Source organism: Notothenia rossii, assembly GCF_949606895.1.
Source record: "Notothenia rossii genome assembly, chromosome: 2".
NCBI classification, from domain to species: Eukaryota; Metazoa; Chordata; class Actinopteri; order Perciformes; family Nototheniidae; genus Notothenia; species Notothenia rossii.
The window spans coordinates 10,848,492-10,869,652 of NC_136904.1; the positions used below are offsets into that span (position 1 = coordinate 10,848,492).

General features: G+C 41.1%; 2 protein-coding genes across 3 annotated transcripts in view; both read left to right on the top strand.

Moving 5' to 3' along the window:
- The window catches only part of myo5aa (myosin VAa), a 424,551-nt gene that overhangs the window by 296,657 nt on the left and 106,733 nt on the right, over positions 1-21,161 (top strand). The gene's annotated exons all lie outside the window — the stretch shown is intronic.
- On the top strand, positions 9,631-20,784 carry onecut1 (one cut homeobox 1). 2 transcript variants are annotated; one of them, XM_079663252.1, is made up of 2 exons: positions 9,631-11,063; positions 15,487-20,784. In XM_079663252.1, exons 1-2 carry the CDS (start codon positions 9,986-9,988, stop codon positions 15,765-15,767), a joined length of 1,359 nt encoding a protein of 452 aa, XP_079519378.1. In that variant the 5' UTR covers positions 9,631-9,985; the 3' UTR covers positions 15,768-20,784. The 2 variants fall into 2 exon arrangements, with proteins under 2 accessions (XP_079519378.1, XP_079519379.1); XM_079663253.1 differs by having other exon boundaries at positions 9,631-11,048.

Sequence of the window (21,161 nt, forward strand, 5' to 3'; positions counted from 1 at the left end):
CTCCATTCATTTTCTTCCTCTCATAACATGCCTGTGTGTGTGTCAGTATAGACGGTGTGTGTACACATTAGACGGTTTTAGTTGTGTGGGAGGCTTTTAATTGACCTTATCTGCATGTTTTGTGTGTATGTGTGTATGTGTAAATGTATAGGAGACTGTGTTGTATGTTTGTGTGTTTGCTTTAGGTTCTTTAGGTTTCTTACCGACTGGTTGTTGCGGCACTACTCCTACAAGACATGCACTGTTAGAATCACAAAACATCTCGTATAAAGATCATTTTTATCCACACACAAAAAGTGCATACAATCTTACCTTGGATTGAAACAGTGGGTTCCTGCCAAACTCCAACATGCACACCCTTCCCGTTGACATAAACCACCCTCATCCCTCCCATGTTGAGGATTTAAGTCTGTATGAGTGTGCAGGTACTTTGAAGGCTTTACCCTGCACTGCTGACTGGAAAAGGTGGAAGTGGTGTCAGTAATCCCATAATGACAGGTACATGATGACAGGGGGAACCCGTGTAATCCTCTTTTCAATGCAGACATCATTGTCCTTACGACAACCACTTTCCCTACTAATCCATCCACCTGCCCCACCCCCCCACCACCAAACACACAGCCTGAAAACACACCTGTGTGTACTGTCCTCACCATGCCGTGCATGATAAATGATGATTAATGAAAATGTAAGTTCCCAAAACTAGTACTCGTATACTGTGTACTACAGTCTCATGCCTGCAAGCCACTTGACGGGGATCCGATTGAATGATAACTAATGAAATATCCAATATTGCTTCAGAAAGTGAACATTAAAGTGATGACACACAGGCATATTTAGGCCAAATACTTAGTAAATATTAAAGACACCAATAGATGACGCTAGATGATAAAGTGGACATTTGGAGAAGTGAAAATCAATAGAATAAGAAATGCCATCGGTGAAATGCTGCACTCCAAGTTCATGCTGAAAAATGTTTGCAATTTAACTTTTTTTATCAACGTTATTAACTGAAACCTCAATGTGTTTATTACAGGCTGATGACAGATTATCTTGCCGTCACGACTCTTGGTCATTATTGTGAAATATATTGGTACCAAATGAACCTCCTCCCATCGGCTGATGTTGAAATCACTTCATTTAATAAATCAATCATTTATTTGATTGAGAAAACGTTTTTGTTTGCTTGCCAAATGTTGCAATGATACATTTGCTTGAAAGAGGTCTATTCATGTATTAAAACCGGTTGACCGAGTAGTAACAAAATAAATTAAAGGAAAATGTCAGCTTTAAATATGTGAATAAATTGAGAGTACCTACACAGTCTTCATAAAGCAGTTCACCTGTGTGTATGAAGGTTCAGAAACATCCCATACCTTATAGCAAACACACACGTCTCTTTCTTTTTGACTCACATACATACAAACCAACACTCGTAGTTTCACACACATCAGAGACCCATAGTGCAGAATGGTAAGCCGCTCACAGCCACACAAACACACACACTCACAAAGAGAGGACCGTCTCTTGTTGACATAAAATATATAATCCTTCCCCCTTTCTGCGATATAGATTTTCGGGGAAAAGTAAAGGACAACAATCCTTGAACTAACCACAGAGCGCCTTGTTATTAATGTATCCAAATGAGATAATAACACACACATCACTTTTAACAGACGGGTTATTAAATATGGCACTTCCTATTGTGTAAGTGTCTGAGAGGATGTTAACTGATCAGGAGGGACACTCCTGATCAATGCATTATTAAAGTTTAAACAGGGATATACACTTCAGCTCCATGGGACCCTCAACTGTTGTACTAGTAATACCTGGACGTGGAAAGATTTGATTAGTGTGAGATTAGATATATACAGTATATATAGAGAGAGAAAGATTATACAGGGATACACGAGTGAACTGGTAGTGATTTTTAGTATACCTTTGGAGTATGTCAACTTGTCACACAACAGCTTTGAGCTAATTAAGTTGATTAAGTTATTGTAAGTCAAGATTCATTTCCTTTTCCTTCCAATCTCTTTAGGCATTGTCTGGTCCAATCCAAACATGTTTAATATAACGGTTAAGCCCTATTGCATATAGCCAAAGCTGCAAACTCAAAAGTTGTTTAAATCTATATTTCAAATACTACAGTTTATCGTACAGGGAAATATATAGTTTATTACGTTTCTACATGAACTCATATCGACACCAACATGACGGAAGTCATTAGAACAAGAGAGGAAGTTATGAATATTATTTAGTTGAATTGCATTTAGGCTCTGAAGTTTCTCAAATCAAAACAACAAACTATAAAAAGTATAGTGTTATATGATTAATAGAGCAAAATCATTAAATATCAGTGTGCAGGTGTATATGCAGGCCTGGCTGTAAAATCTGTAATATGATCTATATTTTTGGGGAAATTATTAAATTTCCCTACTCTTTGTATCTGCAATGTGTAAACCTATTCATTAAAGTATAAGATATAATACAGATGAAGACATCGGAGGGATCATTATTTAGTTCAGTCAACCAGATGTTACAGCATTTAGAAGAGTAATGCACGTTTTCTTTTTTACCCTGGCCGACTATGTCAAGGGGTTTGATATAAATGCATATCTGCTACTAAATCTGTCAATGTGAAGAACCAAAACAAACAGAGTTCATGTCATATTCCAAATAAAAGCCTGTAAAATTGTAAAATCTTATTTTTCTGTCATCTGAGATATACTGTTAATGTACAAATATAATCAAGACCTTATGGACAAGAAATGGTGCTCAAAATAGAAATCTACTGTTAAATGACAACAGGGCAAACTCAATCTGTTATTGGACGGTCATGTCAATCAAGAAGCCACTTAATGAACTGTGTGAAGAGGGTGTTTGTCAACAACATTGGACCATTTAAGCAATGCCTACATCAAAAACATAAAATAAAACATTTTCGAGGGATTTAACCAAACAGACAAAATGCACTCAGACCCATTTCCGTTTTATTTTGAATAAAATCAATAATATATATATATATGTTTGTATATTTATTTGTATATCTTTATGTGAGCTAGGAGAGCTTCTATCTTATTTATTTACCTCAGAATCCTGTCCCCAGTGTGTACCTGCCGACGCACTGACCACCGAGCCCTCAGGCCCCGGGGTCACTGACCCTCGACCCCTGACCCCTCAGCTGGCCAAACTCTAACCCTGGAACAGATGGATAACGGACTCGATGCTTTATCTCCTCCTGACCACACTCTCCTTCTCTCAGCCTTTCTGTTCACCTCTCGTTGCCCTTCCTCTCTTTTCCCTCCTCTTCCCTGTCTTGCTTTTGATTGCCTAAACTCTCAGATCCACTCCTGTCCTCACCTATGCTCCACTTTCTGTGTTTCCACATTTCTGCTGCTACACTCCTCTCCTGTAATTTCACCCCATCACTTTTTTTAATACCTTTACTCTTTTTCCTCTTTCCACCCTTCCTCCCCATGGTGCTTGTTTTCTGTAGTGTGCTAATAATCACTGTTATACTCCTGTTTGGGCTACATTTGGTTATTTAATACAAGTTTCGGATACGTCAAACCATGCTTGGAAATATGACAGACTGTGAATAAAATCAACATAACAGCAATGCTTAGTCAAAAATGTTTGGTCTTTTAAAATACTCAACATTCAATAACTTAATTAACTATTTTTTTGTGTCTGCAAAAATGTGAAGTGTTAACATGAAAAGTATGATTTTAGTCTTCTGTTTTGAGAAAAATTAAAAGGGGTAACTTTACTTGCACACAGCCGTGGATACATAACATCCATGACATATTACATATTAATTTTAGTATATAAATAGTTTAGTGCATCTTATAGGCCTACCCTGTATACTTGGGTTTATTTAAAAAATTAAAATGTGTTTAGCTCAGTCTCAGGTCTGAGTCACCATCCTCCTTCTTCCCTTATCTAATCTGCATTGTATTTATAAAAGTAAGAATATTTCAGCTACATCTTAATAATAGTCCAGTATTTTCTCTCCTCTCTCTATGTGTGTGTGCGTGTGTGCGTGTGTTAATATATGGGATCATTATAAACATTTATGCAGCAAAGGAGCCTCTCGTGCCAAAGGGGCTGACGCTCAGCGGATCGAACCCTTCGATTGAAACTGAAACAATTTGCATACTGATTCTCTTTCAGTGCGCACGGATCCATAACAACACCGGCCAGCTATTCAAATGCGCCTGCATCGAGAAAAGCACGGAGAGAAGCTATACGGCTCCGGAGCAGGGAAACGGAGGCTTTATGCGAGACGGATAATTTGCTATTGTGGAAACGGAAAAACGTGCAGCGGCTAAGGATGTTTACATCGGTCAGGATTTGGGACACTGGCAGCTCTGGAGAAACAGCTGGAAAGGAACCGGAGGAGGAAGAGGGTGGGACCGGGAAAACACGCACGGAGAAGACGCACATATTCGAGCGATTACTGTGATTTTTGCAACTCGTATATTGGAGATAACAACTTTATGTATTGGTGTTAAAGCTCTGTCACCCTGTGCTGCTGCATGTCAGTGTCACGCAAGCATGGCAGAATGGGAGCCTGCGGTAAAGCCGGGGACTACAGTGTGAGTGTGAGTGTATGTGTGTGTGCGTTTTCCCTTGCCTGTGCGTGAGTGTGTGTATATGTGGGGTGCAGAAGAATAGGAGTTTTAATGCAGACATTGTGCACCCTGTTGAGAAGAGACGTGGACAAAAGATTACCGTTCAAGTCAGACGCACAGTTTCTGTGCACGCTGATCTGCACACACACTTACAGCAGCTGCCTGCAACACACACACCCTGTAATATCTGCATAGTGGCATCAGTGCACGGCCAAACAGGTTGTCAGAAGGAGAGAGGTCTTAATTGAACATTTGGCTTCATAAAATGCTTTAATAATAATGCAGTGTCAAGCCCACAGTGGTAAATATTAGTCAGGATTTACTTATTGATTTTTCTGCAAAACGCATCTCTGTAGGGCTGTCAAGATGAAGTATTTTAAATAGGGGGTTATATTCTTAAAGTTGACTTTTATACTAAAACACAACAAAACGATTGCTGATAAAACTATGTTGAGGTAAATTATTAAGCTGTGAAAATGTAAACACGCACACATTTAAAGTCCTATAGATTGAGCTGTTTTGTGAAATATTCTCAATGTTAATTCATTTATCAGACATAGTCAAGTTTCTCCTAAAAAATGAGCATGTGTTAACTTAAGATTCAAAGACAATGATTATGTGGAAAACATGTTGTCAAGTCTCTTATTCAAACCCAGCCCCACCCTCACGTTGTTATCAGATGACATTTTTTTTATTTTGACACGATGCTAAAAAAGGAGAACATCATTATAATCCCTAATTTTCAGGACCACCATCTCAGAGGATTGTTTTGTCTAAATTAAGCAATATTCATTCAAGTAGGTGCAGTTTCATTCATACAAGTATTAGGATTTCTAGTGTTTGTATTAAAAGAAATCTCAGAGAACATATAGCAGAACATGTTTAGAGTAGCCTCTACATTCAGCCAGGCTAATCGACCGTGTAAAAACACGAAATCTCTGATATTTTTAAAAGCCAATTAAAATTAAGTTATCTTGACAAATCATGACAAATCATTTTTACAATAACTATTTCTAAAACCACAAAATGTAGGGCGCCAAAAATAAAAGCATCAAACCACATTTCAGCATCTCGCCAGAAAATGTGAAAGACGCTTTTCAGTTCACTCCAGACTAATTATTGGTGCTCCTAAAGCCACAGTCTGTTGGAGTAAGAAGTCATCTGGATTTGAACATTTGGAGCATCACGGTGGGGCTGGTTTGGCTATCGCTAACATTGTTGTCATAATTGGAGTCTCTCCAAAGTTACAGGGAGTAAATGGGCGGCATATGGACACCTTAATGTAAAGTGATGCCTTATTCATTTCACATGAATGCACGAATCAGAGCAGGTGACGCGGAATAACACGAGGGAAGAGGCAGTTGATTTACCCCTGAGCAAGGCAGCAGGTCCGGCATCTGCTGCTCTGCCATGATGGCATTTATATTAATTGGGGAAACATTAAAGAAAAAAGGAAATTCCTTAATGAAGGAGACGGGAAGCATATGATTATTGCTTTTATTGCTTGTATGCCTCCGAGGTTTTTATGCTCATGTTTGGGCAAAAACTTAGAGAAGTTCGTCCTAAATACTCACAAGGGATTTAAATCAGCTTAAAGAGAAGATGATATCTCTTTCGCCTGCTAACTAGTGAGGTCGAAATGGGGATGTATCTATTTATTCAATCTTGTTTCTTATTTTATTTACTCAACCGTTTCAGCCTTAGAATAAAGTAAAACACATTTAAACAATTTCATATGTACAGCTTTTATATTAATGTAATTTCGACCAATGTATTGTTATTTAAGATATAGCTAGGTTGCTGATTTAAATAATGACCTTACTTTAATAAAACACATTTTTACAACGCATATATAGACGCATACATTGCCACAGAAAAACAGTTTTAAAAACGTATATTTTTAGGTTAGTTTATTCTAACAAATCAAAAGCCTTAGCCTGAGATCCTCCAGGATTTATAATTGTATTCAGTATTGATTGGTGCGCTGTGGTGTGTTTTCAAGGCCTATACTTCAAATGTGCTGTAAAGGCCAGCCAGACACTGCAATGCACATTTTTTTTAGAAAAGAGGGAAGAGAGACATCATTTCATATCTTCTCAAATATTTTAACATTTAACATTTTTATATTTTCCACAAAGATTTTTCATTTTGGGGGGGATTTGAATGAAATAAAGGAAATCAAATAGATTTGCAGAACAACAATATTTACATTTAAAAAGTGAATCGATAAATAGGTTGAAAACGGGGCCAAAAAGAGCAATGATTTATTTTTCAAAAGGCTAATTCAGTTTACCAATGCATGTGCCCTTATATCATGGGTTCATCTACCATAAATAACCATTTAGGCCAAATTCAAGTAGCCTCATTTATAAAAGTTTAGTTTCACCAGATGCCATTTAGCAGTGGCTTATTCTCAAACAAGCTGTAATTGTCATTTTGAACATCCATAACGCTGGCAACGCTGTGTCACTTTGCAGAGCTGCCGAAATATTGATCCACGGTCCTCTCTGCAAGGCATTATTGTTTCTGCTCGGATATATGCTGCTCTGGGCTTCACGGGAATATTCCCCCAGATTAATAATCAGTGTGAAACCTGTAAGTAATTGACACGGGGCCTTCAAGTCCCCCATTGCCTGGCACACACTTTTCTTTTTCATATATAGCTAGATTATTATAAAAAAGTCAAATAAGAAATATGCTTTATCCGCATTTCCGCATCCGCACATGCACGGCTCAGCAAAGCACTACTTCTTGGTGTATTTCTGTGTAATTGAATTGAATCTCGCCTGAAATGTATCCCCTTTTTCGTAGTACTTAGAAAATCGTGTCCCTTGTACGCATTTTCTCTGCAAAGCAAATGTCACCGGCTCGTAGGGCCAGGGCTTTATCGGCACAATGGCCGTAGAGAGCCAACACACATAAACACATGGAGCTCAGCTCGTGCAGACATGGCAGGAGCTTATCGATCCGCATGAGAATGTGTAGATGAGGTTTGCTGCCATATAAGGCCAAACCTTGTCCTTTGATATTCCTCAGTCTTTCTATATCTTGTCTATTTATTGGATAGAAACAAATCGGAAAATGTAAGCTATAGGCTATAACCATAAATATAGTTATTTAATGTTATATAATACGGTAAAACCTCAAATGAAAATATTGGATGATATTCAAAACACATTTAAGTGTGGGTATCTAATATAATAAGTAACATGTAACACATTATTTAAAATAAACATGTAACCATAGTCATTGTTGTGGTACCCTGTTGACAGCCCTATTTGCCTGCATCAGTCTATTATGTCCACAGGACTACACGCTTGGACAGCCACACTTCGGGGAATTAGTGTCTTTTGTCTCGACACACGTCACACACACGCCGTTGACATTGACTTCACATCAGAGACAGTTTAACTTCGTCTCTTTTTTTTCTTCTTTTCTTTTATTTAACTCGTTCAACCGAGCGCTGGTTCTATTGTGGGGACCCTGACAGATGCGGGGCCCCTAGCAGGTCCAGGACAGGGAAAAGTCTGAAAGGTTAATCTGTCCCCCCGCAGATGTTGGCTTTGGGAGTCTTGAAGCGTCACCTTTGACATGTCCCTCATTCAGCGGGGGGTCCAGCAGGACACTGACCGCTGCAAGCTGTCACCTCGTCCGGCGGAGGACGCCCTGCAATACCGCTCTATTAGGATAAACGGCCCCTGACATGTCAGCAGGGCCCGGCTTTCATCAGGCTGCAGGTTTGGGGAGTTTGACACTTATGCAACATGATGCAACACGGGGATACGAATCGTATTATGTGTCAGCATGTCATTTCCTTTTTTTACGGATAAAGCTGTGAGTTTCTTTGTGTGTGAATTTGTATAATGTGGAAGTTTCCGTTGACAAAAATAAATATTTTCCTATTGAATAAATAAAATGTTGGCCTTTTATTTGGAGTGTCATTGTGTGTAGGCAAGTAAGTTATTATCAAAGTTTAGGAGTATATATGCATGTATTCAATTAGGACACACACACACACACACACACACACACACACACACACACACACACACACACACACACACACACACACGAACACACACACACACACACACACACACACACCCCCCACACACACACACACACACACACACACACACACACACACACACACACACACACACACACACACACACACACACACACACACACACACACACACACACACACACACACACACACACACACACACTGCTGAGCTTGGTTCGTTAAGCCTAATGTTTGAACAATAGACACATCTGCTCATCTTTTTCTATCAAAAGAGAAGGTAGCCTACTACAGTCTTTTTCGTGTGTTTAAACCGCCACATATTTTGGTAAGGGGTGTGGGGGTAGGGTGGTGCAGCTGAAGTAGCCTGGTAGAAAGAATGGATCTATATGGTGCATGAAAACAACTTTATTGGCAGCCCTTTAGCTGCTAATTAAAATCATCATGTCTTGTCATCATTTCTGAAGCCTCTTTTGCTATTTTCTGGAGAAGGATTAAGTGTGTTTTCATTGGAGCTTCTGATGTTTTGAATCCCAGACCTCACTAGTTAAAAATCAACTCCAAATGAACCCGGAAGTTTACTTAATTTGCACCTAATAATTTAAGGAGGACTGAATGTAAAGCCTCATTATAGCTCTAATGAATGAAACGTTTTCTATTTAACAATTGGCCATCAAACCTTAGGCAGTGCTTCCACACTATTTCCATGGGTCGATGAAGTGAGGATTTTATTAGAGATCCGTCTATTTGCATTTTTTTTACATTTCCGTAAAGGCTGGATATGGGTTACGGGGGAGAATAGCTTTAGCAGGTGGTTTGATACCTCCCTTCCTTAATAAGGTAGCTGACGTCAGAGCAATGGGGCGGTGTGTGTTTGAGAGAGCGAGAGAGAGAGAGAGAGCGCGTATGGGAGGAGATGTGTGTTCACAGTGCGCATGTGCAGACAGTGATCTGTGCTGCGGTGGAATAGGGGCTGGAGACACACAACTAGAGAGATGGCGCGGCACCCGACCGGAGCGCAAGGACAGCTGGTTGGCGGTGGGGGGGCTTGAAAATATAAAGGGAATCAGAAAATGATTTTTTTTAAACAACAAAAGTATCAAGAAAAAAAGGATACGAAAAAGGAGTTCCCATTCTGCAAAACAGCGTCAGAGGCATAGGAGAATACATGCGAATATAAGGAGAGAAATACCAAAAAGCAGGCTGGCAGGCAAGGAAAGAAGAAAAAAACAACAAAAGAAAATTGAACTTTACTGGACGTGAGGACTTCTGGACATCAGGTAGATCATTATAGATGGTTTGTCCACAGCGCTGCCCGGATCATGAACGCACATCTGTCGATGGAAAATATTGGCGACATGCACGGAGTGAGCCATGAGTCCGTGGTCGGTCACGGAGAACTGCTGAGTGGCCACAGTCCGCATGCCCGTTCCCGGGGTCTCAGCCACCGCGCTATGGGCATGGCAACCCTCCTGGACAGCGGGGACTATCACCCCGGACACCACGGACACCTGCACCCAGCCATCAGCATGTGTGAAGTCCCCCCCGGCATGAGTGCATGCAGCACTTACACCACCCTTACACCCCTGCAGCCCTTACCCCCCATCTCCACCGTGTCCGACAAGTTTCCTTCCCATCATCACCACCACCACCACCATCCCAATCCCCATCATCCTCACCATCATCCGCACCAGAGGATCCCCGGAAATGTCAGTGGCAGCTTTACTTTGATGCGAGAGGACCGGAGTCTGGCGCCTATGAACAGTCTGTACCCCGCATATCATCACAAAGATCCCTGCATGGGCCAGAGCCTCTCCCCGCTGTCTGGTTCCGGTCTGGCCAGCATACACACGTCCCAGGCCGGGATCCCTCCCTACGCTCATCCCGGTGCCGCCATGCCTGGTGAGAAGATGCTCACCCCCAGCGGGTTTGAGGCTCACCACCCCTCCATGCTCGGCAGACACACGGAGCAGCACATGAGCTCCTCGGCGGGCATGGTACAAATCAACGGCCTCCACCACCACCCACACGCCCACCTAGGCGCGCAGGGGCACGGCCAGGGGCTGGGGAACAGCCGGGAGCAGGCCTCCGGGCCCGGGCAGCAAGGGGGTGGCGGTGGAGGGGGTGGTGTTTCTGGGGGCCAGATGGAGGAGGTGAATACCAAAGAGGTGGCGCAGAGGATCACCACAGAGCTGAAGCGCTACAGCATCCCTCAGGCCATCTTTGCCCAGCGGGTCCTGTGCAGGTCCCAGGGGACCCTGTCCGACCTGCTTAGAAACCCCAAACCCTGGTCCAAGCTCAAGTCCGGGAGGGAGACTTTCCGCCGCATGTGGAAGTGGTTGCAGGAGCCTGAGTTCCAACGCATGAGTGCGCTCAGGCTCGCAGGTGAGCGAAGCCTCGGTAAAGCCCCCTTTTTGTTTTCATCTTCTCAATGTGTTGCTGAGAGAAACCGAAGCGTCTGTTGTGTCAGCACATAGGATCATTAGCACTGAATGCTACCATATATTGATCAATGGGTCAAGTGGGCTATGGGGTTAGCTCTTATTTTTTATTATAATACAGAGAAAAAAACTATAAATATAACAGCAATCTGAGTGTTAAATCACATCAGGGTAGCATTCAGGGCAAATGATCCCTCTTGGCTGGTTGTACTTTATTCTCCTAACATGGTTCCACAAATTATTATTTGATGATAAAATATTCCGGATGTGAAATGGTATTAAGCGCAGCAGGCCATGCCTCGGGGTTTGGGAGTGTGGTTTCTTTAGATAAGGACCCCACATTTAAGCTTTATGCCTTGGAGGGGAGGTATGTTTGATGGTGAAATCCAACATGAAGAGTGTAAACAATATGTGAAGTTTACCAAGCTAATTTTCGTGCACCAACATGAGTGGACTATTATCAATACGCATTCCTTTTCTGTCTCTACACTGATTTGGGGGTTGTGTGAAACAAGTGCTCATGTCATTTTACCTCAAAATATCGACCACTGGACCGTGCGTAAACTGATCCTTCGCCCAGAAATCGTTAGGAATGTGTTTATTTTGGTGTGGATGCAACCGATCAGCCTTTTCAGTGTTGCCCTTGGTGTAAAAAGAAACAGCATGAAAAAGTTATTGACATTTTGTGATAAAGTACATTTAAATGTCTAGTACTGGTGAAGAAATGCATGATTTAGTCAGTAAATATATAGCTTTGTCTTCAACACTGTTAAACACAATTCTATACAAACTAGAATACAGTGGAGTGGGAAAGACAGCATGTGTTTATGTTTTGGTCGTAAACTAACCCTGACTTGAGGTTTCTCTAATGAACTGATAGACCTCTGGATTAATTTGTCCCTGAGGTACGCACGAGTCAATTAGGGCGCGTATTGAGGCCCAAATCACATGTGCGCGTTCACAGACACCCAATGGATTTTTTTAACGTTTATAGGCCTAATCAATGACCTAGAAATGGGCTTTTTGGCTTCTTGAAAAGTGAGGCTGCAGCCACATGGAAAGTGCGTGATTTTGCTTACGTGTGTGTGCGTACGTGCATGTGAGTGCGTGTGCATGTGAGTGTAATCGCAATTGATTACTTTTCAGTTTTCCCATCTGCTGCTGCTGCTGGCGTATTTGTGTGTGTGTGTGTGGGGGGGGGGGGGGTAGATGTTATCACTGACTTTTGCTAAGGATTTATGAAAATAATTAATGGAGCCTTTGAAAGCTGGTTTAGTTTTCAGTCATCAGCCTATATTAATATTAATATGAGGTGATTCTTTTTTTTAAATGCAAGAGAAATGAATCATTCATACCTCGAACAAAAATGATCATGCCTGTTTTAGTATGTTCCCATTAATCTCTAACTTTTCAAAAGAAAACCTTTTTTTTTTTACAAGAACAAATATGTTTTGTTTTCCTTTTCTTGAACCAGAACCTGCAATACAGAAATGTGTGTTTTTTAGTGGAGAAACGCCACAAGGAAAATATATATGACATACAAAAAAAGGATAGGAGAGGGAATTATTTTACAGTTAAAAACTAAATTAATTTGGAGGGAATGGGCTGATCGCCATTTTATTGATAATTTCGTTCCTTGGTGAACTAGATATGTGAACGTGTGCTGAAGTAGGTGTGATATACTTATTGATCTAGGATTCTGAAATTAATCTCGGGCCTTTTCTCCCTTTCCCACGTATTCAATTACCCATCTGCATTTGCTTGAATTGGATAGAATAAAATATAGAATAGAATGAAATACAGAAAATAGATTTAAACTTTTTTGAAGTAGCCATATTTGATAGTGGGAACAATTCATATTTAATACATTCAGAACTGAGGAATCTATTTAAACTCCGTAAATCAGCTGTAATCGCATTGACAACTTTCCGAAAAAATATTGTTTTCAGGTGTTTTAGGCAATTGAGGGTATTACTAGCACAGTAAAGGAGAATACACATACTCTAAAACAGAGGGTCGAATATTTGCAGGATTTGCAGCACAGAGGTCTGTTTGTTGTTCTCTGTGAGATTATGAAATGCAGGACTAACCGTGTCTGAAGACCCAGTGTGTGCAGTCTGTTTTTTGAGTGAGTGGAGTTATCTCTGTTTGTAATGATTAGCCGGGTGCAGCAGCAGTGTGTGTGTATATGTGTGTGTGGGTGTGTGATTAGCGTGATAACGAGGCCGCTGTTGTGCCCCCCTGTCCTGGGAAAGATGGCTCTCTGGCCGGGCCTCAGGTCCGGTCGGGCCGCTGTGTGGAGGCTGCTGCTGTCGGAGTGGCCTTCACTGCTGCTGATTTATAGCAGCACCGGCTCTCTGTTAATAATTACCAGCACTGGAGACACCGGGCTGCTTAAACTCACAATAATACTCCAGTTTATGGTCATGCAGGCTAGGTCGCCGCACTGTACTTTACAACAGCGTGTAGTGTGTGCAGAAGTGAGGTTACAAGGTGGGATCGGCAAAATCAGCTCCAACTCAACTAATTTATATAAATAATCATTATTTCAATATATTTGCTCTCCCTAATGAGTTACTGTTTCTGTATGTGGATTTTAAAAGGCAATGGCATTTATGCAAAACTAATATCCAAAAATATAGGACTAAATGAACCCCTTTCTATATGTAATATAGCTAAGAGGCATTTTTTCCCAATGTGTTGTTCTGCTGCACTTGTGCATTTATGTATCATACTGCCTTTGTTAATTACAGGGTTTAGGGATTTTCTATAATACATTGATTTGCTACATTTAATACATTTACTCGGTACACTTTGCAAAATTAATCGCCACTGGTGTGGGAGTTGTTTTGGGGTTGGCAAATGCCGTTTCCCCGGTGAGTCCATGTTGGGCCTCGCTCCAGCAGCCCACTTCTGCCCCCTCCTGGCCTCAGATGAACCTCAATTTTAGATGGTTGTCCTCGGGCTTAATAAGAAGAAAATGAAACAGCAATGAGATCAGTTGTAGTGATGTTTGATTTGCTGTCACACAGAATCCCAAATTGTTCTTTCCAACGTTAGATGATCTGTTGTTTATTGTTCTAAAACTCAAGTATATTGCGGTGCACCTTTTGTTTTCAGCACCGCGGAAAGCGCTCATTGTTTCCCGGCGGACAGGCTTTCTGTCTGTCAGCCCGCCTCCCCAACATGGGGCTCTCTGAACAAATGCACTAGAGTTTAATTCCTCTGTTATTCCCCATGCACCCCATCGGTGTGCACACTGAAAGAGTTTTAGTGTTTCGAACAAAGGTGGAAAAGCGATTCCAACCTGCAGGCTGTTGCATGTGTCTGTACAAAGTTACAACCAACAGATAACATCTAAAAGGGTTGCCTTGGGAATAGTGTTAAAACGATTGTAGTCATGTAAGGATCAGAGATAAATAAACACTTTGACACGCTCCCATTACAACAACATCACTAAATGTTCAGTTAATCCAGTGTGTATACTCTTTTGTTCTTGGTTTGATTATATACAAGCTGCAGCAGCTACAGAGAGAGAGAGAGAGATACAGAGAGAGAGAGAGCGAGAGAGAGAGAGAGAGAGAGAGAGATACAGAGTGTGTATCATTCAGATCAGCAGTTAGATCTGAGAATGAGATTCTCCAGACATTACATAGTTGAAAATGCTTTTTTCCCCAAAAATTATGGACGTTTTTATACCAGCAATGCTGGTATACGTTAGATAATACTTTCACTGGTGATATTGGATGATTGTGGAATTATCATGTTGGCTCTTAGGATACAATTACTCAATACAATTATTATATGTCAAGGCTATCTTGATATAAGTATCTATGAAAATCTTAACCAGTTTTGGTCCTGCATTTGTGCACCAAATAATCTATATTTGACTGAAAATGGAATGGAAAATATCTGATTTTGGTATTGGCTTTAAATAATCATCCCAGTTTGTCCTGAATGAAATCATACTTCTACCTGGAGCTAGTATTGAGGTGAACCAATGAGATAATACATAGGTCAGTCAGTCAATATATTTATTTAACCCTTTTTTTAATCCAAGGTCAAGGTGTGATTGAGGGAAGATTGTCATGCCGGTCCAGATTGTTGTATTTATACAAAGTATATAAGATAAGATAGGACTTTATTCATCACGAAGGAAATTGTTGTGCCAGAGTTACACAAATACAATAAACACAGCAGCACAATAATAATAAAACTGTACACTAACAGTGCAGTAAAAAGAGCAATGCAATAACTACAGGAAACATAGATGGTCACATAATTAATGTACATATTAACAGTATCTGGTATTTAGTAGTGTACATATTCTGCTCTTTCTCACAAACATATTCTCTCTTTCTGTCTGTCCTCTGAATCCACAGCATGTAAGCGTAAGGAACAGGACCACGGCAGAAGCGAGCGGGGGAGCATGTCCAAGAAGCCCCGGCTGGTGTTCACAGATGTGCAGCGGCGGACGCTCCATGCCATCTTCAAAGAGAACAAGCGTCCATCCAAAGAGCTGCAGATCACCATCGCCCAGCAGCTGGGCCTGGAGCTGACCACAGTCAGCAACTTCTTCATGAACGCACGCCGCCGGAGCCTCGATAAGTGGGTGGACGACGGCTCCGGTCACCCTGGCCCCAACTCCTGCACCAAAGCCTGAAGACGGACTGAAATGACCAACTCATGGACTGACTCAACCTCGGTGGAAAAGCTTTAAAACTTATGAGAAACAAAGAGAAACTTAAAAAGACCTTGAAGCAACGTTTTGCCCTTAAACCTGTACTATATTGATATTTATAGTATCCAAAGATGAAAAAACAAACCAAAGACTTCTTGTTTGACCTGCTTTGAAATGTTTGTTTCAGCAACACATTTACGTGTAACATACTGCAAAAAGACTATAGTTTTACCCCCCTTCATACACACTCACTGTCACTGGTCTCTAGCTTTACCCCCCAACACCTCCCCACTCAGTATCAATCTATCATTCACCATCCTTATCTTTAATCTGATTGGTTGGTTTTAATGATGGGTCCCTAAATGGAGGTTTAATCACCCTATTGGCAGTCTGATCTGCAGCTGTCCACACCCTTGAAGAACAGCCAGAATGTGGAGCTCCGGTGGGATTGGCCAATCAACTTTAAAGACACAAAATCCTACAGGAGCGACCGGATTGTTGTGCAACCTTGTTTGGATCGGTGGCGGTGGACTGTCTGTCTATCTGTCTGTCTGTCTGTCCAGCTGTCTGTCTTTCTATAAAGCATTCCAGACAGACAGGGAAATGCCCATGTGTAGACTGCTAACCCAAAACCAAAAAATCCTGAACAATACCAAAAAAAAAACCTAACCTCAACACCCATGGTAGTGCTTTCTTCCAACATGCTGAAGCGTTGAATAATTTAAACAAGAGAAACCAAAGCCTTCTACAACCTGAAGCCTCTCATGCATCTTAGAAATCAAACCACTTCAGATTCTGCTATGAAGTAATCGAACCAAAGAGTCTATTTTGTATCTTACCTCTTGAGACTGTTAGTCGCCACAACGAAGATAATGTCACCGCTTATGGTCCATACCACATTTGGCACCATAAGTTCCCCGCGAATAGAAATATTATATGACACAACTCTGAGAATTGACTATTGATATTTGCCTTATGGATGCCTTTTCTAATCAAACCAAATATTACAGTGATATCTTCACAAGCTCTGAATGTTACTTTAAATGTGAAGATTAATCATGACAGATACATCTTTTCCTCTGAGTCTATCCCGCAGATTTAGCTAAACTTTATTTTTGAAATACCAGCAGCCAAAGAACAAAGACTAATCCATTCAGTTCTGTGTTATCGCTGCAAAGGTGAAACCAAAGATGTTGCCTCTCATGCTGAGTATATGTGACACAGTGAGGGAGACAGACGGCCTCTGATGGGTTTTTTTGTGTCACCACTCTAATAATAAGCATCGGCGTCCCTGTGCATTTGATTTTATCTCCTCATCAAAGATGTTCGGTGGAGGGGATGATATCAATGATCAAATCACTTTCAGGCGCTTACACATCAATGTCACCTCGTCACCTGAATACGAAAGCAACCCACTCTGCCTGTTGCAAACACCCCCCCCCCCCCCTCATCCTGCCTCCGTAAGCTATGCATTTCAGCACTAGGAGGAAAGCACTACACAGGGCTGGCCCAGGGCAGCGTATCATTAAATATATCGAGCCGCCCCCCCCCCCCCTTGCCGCCATCATCCTTATGGCCAGGGTTAGCAGCTCTACATCCATCAGAACAAGCGCTGACGGAGAGGAGAGAGGGAGCTGCTTCTTCACCTCCGAAAGAAATAACCAAAAAGATGACAAGAAACTAAAAATGTGTCAAGACCTGCTGATGTTTTATAGTGTGTACCAAAGATGCTACCTCACTCAAGTTCCATACGTGATTTCTATCACTTTGATGATACCAAAGATAACCAAAGATTTTTTCTCATTGCACGGCCTCTATGAGTGGTGTTTTAAAGATGTTGTATGTCTCCCCTCCCCCCCCCCCCCCCGGCTCCTCTATCTCTCTTCCTTTCTTCTCCCCCTCCCACCTGCTCTCCACCCATGCACCCCTGCTATGCGTGCTCTTGCTTCATCTGTGCTCTGATTACAGCTCCATAGATAGTCATGCTGATGCAGCTATAGGCGGATATGCTGATCTAGCCATAGATACACACAGGCGGCCATGCAGGGGTACAGACAACTCACTAGCAATCTGATTTATCAACTTTGTAGCAGTACCAAAGTATTTATTTCACTACAACATTTTAAAAAAAGCTAAAATTGTGGTTGTATAATCAAATTAAGTTTTAGTTGGGTGCATGATTCGCCTTCATATCCCGCTGTGTCTATTTTTGCAGCTTTATTTCTACTCCAGCCTCTTAGTGTGTATCTATAGGTTGATAATATTGATCCACCATATAGGTCAGACTTCTTGACATGATAATAGGCAGACAAGCCGACATAGCCATGGGCAGAAATGTTGACTCAACTATAGGCAGACATGTTCCTGAAAGTAGAAGCAGACGTGTTGCAATCTTTCTAAAACTCCCAGGACGAGTGCCTTGCTTGAACCAAAGTGTTATACCGCTGTTGACCTCTCACCTTTGACTCTGTGAATACCTCAGCCTGTAGAAGGGCCGCTACTGAAGAGACAAGGAAAGGTTTTTTTTTTTTTTTTTTATCACACCGTGGTGCTTTCGCCAGCGCAACCATGCAATGAAAACATACCAAAGGAATTTCTCTTGTCCACTTCTACAGATTAAACCAAAGGTCTTTGTTTCTCCTCTCTCTCACCCCTTCATCCCTCCTTCCCCAAACCTTCCTCGTCTCTCTGCTGTGTGTAAGAAGGTTCAGCACTCTGGCCGTGCATGTCTTTACCAATGTCTCTGAATACCTCATAGTAATAATTCCTTTGAGTTCTGCATTGAGACGTCTATCTGTGAGTAAGGCAGAACTCCACTCGTGTGGTAACTGTTGTTGTTACTTCAAAAAGCTGTATGATTATCTATTTTGAAGTTGTTGTTTTTTTGGCAGATGTGCTCTGTTTCAAGTCACGGACGACAAGTTTCAGGGTTGATGTAAGAAACTTAAGGGATGGAGGGAGAAGCGTATTTTTATCAGACATTGGGTTATGCCAATATTATGATGGTAGACTATTGCTTTTACAGGGTAAAACCAACTGCTGTGATATTGTGTTTATATTTTGCCTTTTTCTCTACTTCTGTGTTGTGATTTTAATTTAATTGCATTTTTGTAATGGTTAACCACTGCTTTAATTTATGCATTTGTAGAAACTCTAGATTTGTATATAGTAGGTTTTCGAAGAAAAAAAACAAACAAAAAAGAAAGTTTTATGTTACAGCCTTATTTCCCACGCTTAGATATAAAAGGAGTAGTTTGTATTCTTCTTCAGCTAAATCCTAGCCGGCATTTCAATGTGTGTTTTAAACACTGCCAGAAACCCAGACAGTTGATTTGCCAACGCAGACAAAGTGATACAGGAGCTACTTTGTTGAACAGCTGGCAAAAAGCAGTGTGTACATGTGTGTGTTTTTTCTATTCTTTTGACTTTTTAAAAGAAAAACGGTTATTTTATGGGTATTAACTGCACATCCAAAGATTTTTAAAACAAACCAAAAATTGGAAAAAAATATGTATAATGTTGAAAAGCACTGGCATTTGTGAGGTAGACTTGTTGAGTTTTGATTTGCCATTCGCACGGGTATAGAATGTAGAAGGCGTAGGGCTATGTAGACAAGCTTACTCTACCATGTGGGGAATCTCCTGTTCAATGTACAATCTGAAGCATTTGAAACGAGGGCTGCAAGTCCCGCTCACTTTGCTGTCTCATGCACAGAGTGAGGTGGAGTTGAGGCTGGGCAGCCGGTCTGCCAGGGGCTGTGCCGCGGAGCTGGGTCTGTTTTTATTGCCGTGGCACTGCCGCCTCGCTCCATCTAGTATCTGTTCTTTTGGTACGTACTCGTGTAATGACTATGAGCAAAGTCTAATAAAACTGCAAAGAACTAACCAAGGAATCAGTGTGTGAGTGTATGGGGACGATCACCTGCTTGTTTTTTTTCTGTCTGTGGATGAGTGTGTGCAACTCACATGTCAAGTGCTGCTGAGGTATGCAAGTGTGTATGTGTGTGTTTATTTGCATGCGTTTCTTTACTGTGTGTTCTTCTATTTTTGAAATCTGTACGTACTGCTGGTGTGTATGCATGTGTGTGTCTGATTGGTGCATACACCAACAGTGAGTTTGACTCCCTCTGGTTGTCAGAGGCCTTACTGTTAGTACTGCTTCCTCTCTGTCATACAAACAGCACAGTATCAGCATGTCACAGCACGGAGAACGTTTTCCAGCTAAGTACAGGTGCTTACAGAACAAGTATAACTGCATGAGGATATGAATGATGCAGTGTGAATCTATTTTCCCCCATTACCACATTTTCTGTTATTTATTTCGTCCATAAGGAGTTCCCATGTGATGGGTGGCTTGGCTACAAGTCTCATAACAATACTGCGGCGCCTAAGACAATCATCTGGATCTCTTAACGCTGGGGAACTAGTTTATCACCCGCAGAGGGGTGTCCTCCAGCTATTCACATACAAAGATGCTTGAAAGGGTTTTGATAAACAAGCATATTTGTTGTCATAGACATAATAGATTACAGTAGTAGTTCATCCTGCACTTGCATTTCCAAATGAAATCTCATTGCTCTCGTCGGCCTTGTGCTCTTGTCAACCTTGTTCTCTTTCTTTTTATCTTCTCAACTCACAAAGCTTCTTCAGTTTTCAGTGCGTGTGGTTTTGTGCGTGTGTGTGTCTGAGTGTGTGTTTGGGTGCGTGAGTGCCTGTGTGTGTGAGTGTGCCAGAGAGGCAATACTGTCAGTGTTACTCTCAGATGTATAACTCCATGTCTCATGACCTGATTTGTCATTGCTGTTTCCCAGGCTTTGCTACTGCTTTCTCAGTGCCGTGCAATATCATCTGTTGTGATTGCTAAGCAAATGAAAAAAAAAGAAAGAAAATTGAGAAGCAAGTGATGATGTCATCCAGCTTTTTTCAGTGTTCAAAATGTTTCAACATTTCTGTAGTCACAAAAAGTAGAAAATAAAATGTTGGTATTTCCAGCTTCTGAATCCTGGCTCTTGTTATTATTATTATTCATTTATACTGTTGTGTTTTGATTTGTCTTTTCTATTGCTCAGATAGGCAAATTGAATCAATAAAACATCAAATCAGACAAAGAAGTAGAAGAACAAGACCAGCCTGCATGAGTCTGTTTTGAACCTCCATGACAAAAACAAAACGTTGAATAACCCATATATTTATATTCTGTGCAAAGTATTTTATTAAGAAGTAAAAAAAATATATAAAGTTATCCTAAAGTGAACAAGAGATCTTAATTTTTGATTGAATGTAAATGTTTAGTTTAACCTAAAATGTTTAACTCCATGCAAACCATTTTCTAAAGTTGGAACAACAGATTTCACGTTGTCACAAAACGTTGTGTCAA

What these genes read in the sequence shown, in the direction of transcription:
- onecut1 (XM_079663252.1), top strand. Translation starts at nt 9,986, where the DNA reads ATGAACGCACATCTGTCGATGGAAAATATTGGCGACATGCACGGAGTG. An exon ending in CGCAGGTGAGCGAAGCCTCG is followed by an intron (nt 11,064 to 15,486) that starts GTAAAGCCCCCT and finishes CTGAATCCACAG; the next exon opens with CATGTAAGCGTAAGGAACAG.